Source organism: Cyprinodon variegatus, unplaced genomic scaffold, assembly GCF_000732505.1.
Source record: "Cyprinodon variegatus isolate N-32 unplaced genomic scaffold, C_variegatus-1.0 Scaffold65, whole genome shotgun sequence".
NCBI lineage: Eukaryota > Metazoa > Chordata > Actinopteri > Cyprinodontiformes > Cyprinodontidae > Cyprinodon > Cyprinodon variegatus.
Window position 1 is genome coordinate 653,380 of NW_015150518.1, and position 1,142 is coordinate 654,521.

The window sequence follows — 1,142 nt, forward strand, 5'->3', positions numbered from 1 at the left end:
TGGTCTCTGAGGCCATAGATTAGTGAACTCAGACATTTGGGGAGAACAATGATACAAATATAAAGAAAAACCTGGATACGCACGGCTTCAAGTCTCCCTAGATGCTTTGAAATAGCTATAATCACTGAGTAGTATATTGTTGAGGACACTGTGAGGCCCATTTGCAGCAGATGCAGTAGCAGGGTCCTTCGAGCCTTACTGGCGGATGCTTTGTCAGTGGAAGCTGAGTGAGCTGCTACCATGATACCAGTATAGGTGAAAACAACTGTTACACCTCCCAACACAAAGAAAAAATAAGTAAAAGTTTTTTGAAAAAGATCAGATGCTGGATCAAGAAAAACGCTCTCCTTTCCACAGAAATCCATCATCTGTGTGAGCTGCAGATCTCGAAATGAAAACCTTAATATTAAACTTAACTGTATTATGCCATGTAATAAACCTGTAATCCAAATAACACAAATAGCCACTCCTGTGTTCCTGATGGTGATGATGGCACTATGTCTGAGAGGATAGCAAATAGCAATGTATCTTTCTAAACACATAATCACCAGTGTGGCAATAGAGACAAAGAGTGTTAGACTGTTGAACACTATCAAAGCAGCGCATACAGGATACAGTAATGTCAGTCTGAAAGAGGACAGTAAAAACATTGACTGACTGTGTGCCAGCTGGACGGTATCTGCAAATAGAAGGTTAAACAAAAGAATATACCGAGAGGTCACTCGAAACACCTCCTTGCTTCTCAAAGTGTATAACATCGTAATGTTAATGAAAAGAAACACGGTGCACTGCAGTGTTGTCAAAGTGGACGTTGTCACTATCCCCAGGATCCCCTCACGCTGCAGATTAACAGTGATATTTAACTGTGTTCGATTATTGAGGATCATGATAAGTAAAATCTAAAAACAAGGTGAGGTAAATATTCATTACAAGCAAAATGGTCATTAGTCCTACATTACACAAACAGAATGGCAGATCTGATGCTCTAAGGTCTAACTTTCCATCATAAACTATTTATCTGATCGGTGCACACACCTCCCTCATGTCTCGCTAGTTCCTCGTTCTATCAGGTTATGTGACGTAGTTATCCTCAAGTACAACACCAACTAAGGGGAATAAACTTTTATAAACAACACATTATT

General features: G+C 39.7%; 1 protein-coding gene across 1 annotated transcript; it reads right to left on the minus strand.

The window, feature by feature from the left end:
• Window positions 1-2: 2 nt before the first annotated feature.
• Window positions 3-887, minus strand: LOC107082900 (olfactory receptor 1571-like; the record flags this gene model as incomplete). Its single annotated transcript, XM_015371798.1, has 1 exon — window positions 3-887. A coding segment is annotated over exon 1 (885 nt), but the record flags the coding sequence as incomplete, so codon positions are not given.
• Between the last annotated feature and the right edge of the window lie 255 nt (window positions 888-1,142).